Below are 3,099 nucleotides of genomic sequence, written 5' to 3'. Positions count from 1 at the left end.
GCTTGCTGCTATTGCTTGGTGATGTGTATGTCCTTTGATGGGGGTTGCAATTCGGTGATGCTTTTATGACTTCTCTTAGTGACTAGGTTAACGGGTTATAGTGTGTTGAGTATCGGTTGGGGTTCGTATAATAAGTTTGCTTTAATTAGATGTGTGCGTTCTGCATTCAGTTCTGTGACCTTTGAGGCTTGTTTTATGTGTGTAATTGTAATTTGTGCTTTGGTGTGCGGAAATTATGGATCTTTTGTGCTGCTGGAGGAGTTTTGAGGGGTGGGTTTAGTTGTACCCGTGTGTTATGTCGTGTGACTGGTTGGTATGCTTTGTGAGTGTAATCGTACTCCGTTAGATTACGCAGAAGCGGAGAGGGAGCTAGTGAGCGGTTTAAGAACTGAGTATTGTAATGTTCCATTTACTTGTCTTTTTGCTTGTGAATATCTTATAATGTTTATTTTTTCCTGGTTAGGTTCAGTTCTGTTTTTCGGGGGGGATGTTGTTATTTGGGTTGGTTTGCTTCATGTGGTTTTTTTTATCTGGGCTCGTGCTACTCTTCCTCGAGTGCGTTATGACTATTTTATTGAGTTTATGTGAAAGTATTCTATTATGATACTGATTTTTTCTGTCTTTGTTGTTGTTTAGGGTAGGTACGGGTAGATTATGATAATTAAATCGTTAGGCTGTTAACCTTGCGAAGGCTGTATAGCCCCCGAGCGTAGCAATTTAGTAGTCTAACAAGGATGTGAGCTTTGGGAGTTCGTGGTCTCTTTATTGAGCTAGTTGACTGATAGGGCTGCTATGCAGGCTACTGTGATATAGTGGTTGTGGGATTAAGTCTCCGTCGGTACGTTGCTGTTCTTTGGGGTTGTGGGTAGCTTAAGGGCTAAAGCTTCGGATTCTTACTCCGGTGATGTCTTCTGGACTCTGCAATAGTGCGTGCTTTATTGGTGTGTTTTGTTTTATTTGGGGTCTTGCTTTCTTTGATTTTGGTCTTTCATGGTCTTTTTTGAAATTCCGGTTGTTGACTAGTTAATGGGTTTCGTTCTTGGGTAAGAGGATATGAGTGTGGGTTTTTGTCCCAGGGTGTGGTAGAGAAATATTTTAGTTATACTTATTTTTTTCTTTTGGTTTTCTTTGTTATTTTCGATCTGGAGATTTCTTTATTGTTGAAAATGCCTTTTGAGGGTCTGCTTTTTAAGAATTTACCGTACTATGTGTTTTTCCTTTGTATTCTGGCTGTTGGGTTTGGTATCGAGGTGAGAGGTGGTTATGTAGGTTGGGGTTATTAGATTGGGGGCTGTCGTGTTATCGCTGCTAACGATGATTTGAACTCAAGGCTGTGTTCGGTTCTCTTAGTAACAATCTAGGTTAAATCTAGACTATCTGTCTTCAAAACAGGGGGTGATGATATTTGTCGTTTGTTGTCTGTGTCTACGATATGACTTCTTACAATGGATCATAAGCGTATTGGTGTTATTTACATGATTTTGGGGGTCTGAGGTGGATTTTTGGGCCTGGGGCTTAGGTTTCTTATACGAGTTAATTATTTTGATCCTTATTTTAATATTGTTTCTCCGGATGTTTATAATTATATTGTTACGAGTCATGGGATAGCTATGATCTTTTTCTTTTTAATGCCTGTTCTTATTGGTGGGTTTGGTAATTATTTATTGCCCTTGTTGTTGGGTTTATCGGACTTGAATTTGCCCCGTTTAAAAGCGTTGAGTGTTTGGTTGTTGGTTCCTTCTGCCGTCTGTTTTAGTCTGAGGATGTATGGTGGAGCTGGTGTAGGTTGAACTTTTTATCCCCCTCTATCTGCTGGTGATTATAGGGGCTGGGGCGTTGATTTTCTGATGTTTTCCCTTCATTTGGCTGGGTTATCTAGTCTTTTTGGGTCCTTGAAATTTATTTGTACTATATGGTCAGCAATGGATAGTCGGATTTTGGAGCGTCATTCAATTATAGTGTGGGCTTATATGTTTACTTCAATTTTGTTGCTGGGTACGTTGCCCGTTTTGGCGGCTGGTATAACTATGCTTCTTTTTGATCGTAAATTTGGTACTGTGTTTTTTGATCCGTCTGGGGGTGGTGATCCGTTGTTGTTTCAACATATGTTTTGGTTTTTCGGTCATCCGGAAGTATACGTGTTGATTTTGCCAGGATTTGGTATGATTAGTCATATCTGTACTACGTTAACTGGTAATGATTCTTTGTTCGGTTATGGTGGTTTGGTGTTGGCCATGTTTGCTATAGTCTGTTTAGGAAGGGTGGTTTGGGCTCATCATATGTTTACGGTTGGGCTGGATTTGGGCACCGCTGTGTTTTTTAGCTCGGTTACTATGATTATAGGGGTTCCTACTGGAATAAAGGTTTTTTCTTGGTTGTATATGCTTGCGGGTACTCGTGAGCGTTTTTGGGACCCGATTATGTGGTGGATAGTTGGGTTCGTAGTACTTTTTACTATAGGGGGGGTTACTGGTATAGTTCTTTCTGCTTCGGTTATAGATGCTTTATTTCATGATACTTGATTTGTTATAGCTCATTTTCATTATGTGCTGTCATTAGGATCCTTTAGAACGGTGGTTATATCCGTTGTTTGGTGGTGGCCTGTTTTTACTGGTTATAGTTTAAATAAGTATTTATTAATGGCTCATTGAGGTGTCTCAATGTTAGGGTTCAATCTATGTTTCTTTCCAATGCACTTTTTAGGTATTTACGGTCTTCCACGTCGCGTGTGTTCTTACGAGCCTTGTTTTCAGTGGGTGAATACTGTGTGTAGAGTTGGTGGTATCTTTTCTGTGTTTAGTGGTTTTACCCTGATATACGTTATTTGGGAGTCTATGGCGGTGCGTAATCGTGTAGTTAAATTGTGAGGGGGGGCTCATGTTGTGTTTAATGTGTTAGTTAATCCCGTTGGGATGCATAGCTCTTACTTATATTATCCTGTTTGTTGACTTCCCGCCGGGTGTTTAGGGGAGGAGATATGGGGTGTTTGTGTTGGGGACATAGTTTAATTAGAATATAGTCTTTGTAAGGCTGTGGTGCTTTGGCTCGGTTGTTTCCATTGGTTTGAAGGCCGTTAAATCTGAGGGTTGTCTGAGGTTA

General features: G+C 40.3%; 1 protein-coding gene across 1 annotated transcript; it reads left to right on the top strand.

Annotated features, from left to right (window-relative positions):
• Positions 1–315: 315 nt before the first annotated feature.
• On the top strand, positions 316–1,790 carry T265_12110 (hypothetical protein; the record flags this gene model as incomplete). The annotated part of the gene is made up of 3 exons (XM_009179096.1): positions 316–584; positions 1,049–1,257; positions 1,495–1,790. The coding sequence occupies 3 exons, from the start codon at positions 316–318 to the stop codon at positions 1,788–1,790; spliced, it is 774 nt and encodes a 257-aa protein (XP_009177360.1).
• Positions 1,791–3,099: the final 1,309 nt, after the last annotated feature.

Source organism: Opisthorchis viverrini (assembly GCF_000715545.1).
Source record: "Opisthorchis viverrini unplaced genomic scaffold scaffold13961, whole genome shotgun sequence".
NCBI classification, from domain to species: Eukaryota; Metazoa; Platyhelminthes; class Trematoda; order Opisthorchiida; family Opisthorchiidae; genus Opisthorchis; species Opisthorchis viverrini.
The sequence above is the reverse complement of the archived record's forward strand: the minus strand, read 5'-3'. Positions and strand labels throughout refer to the sequence as shown.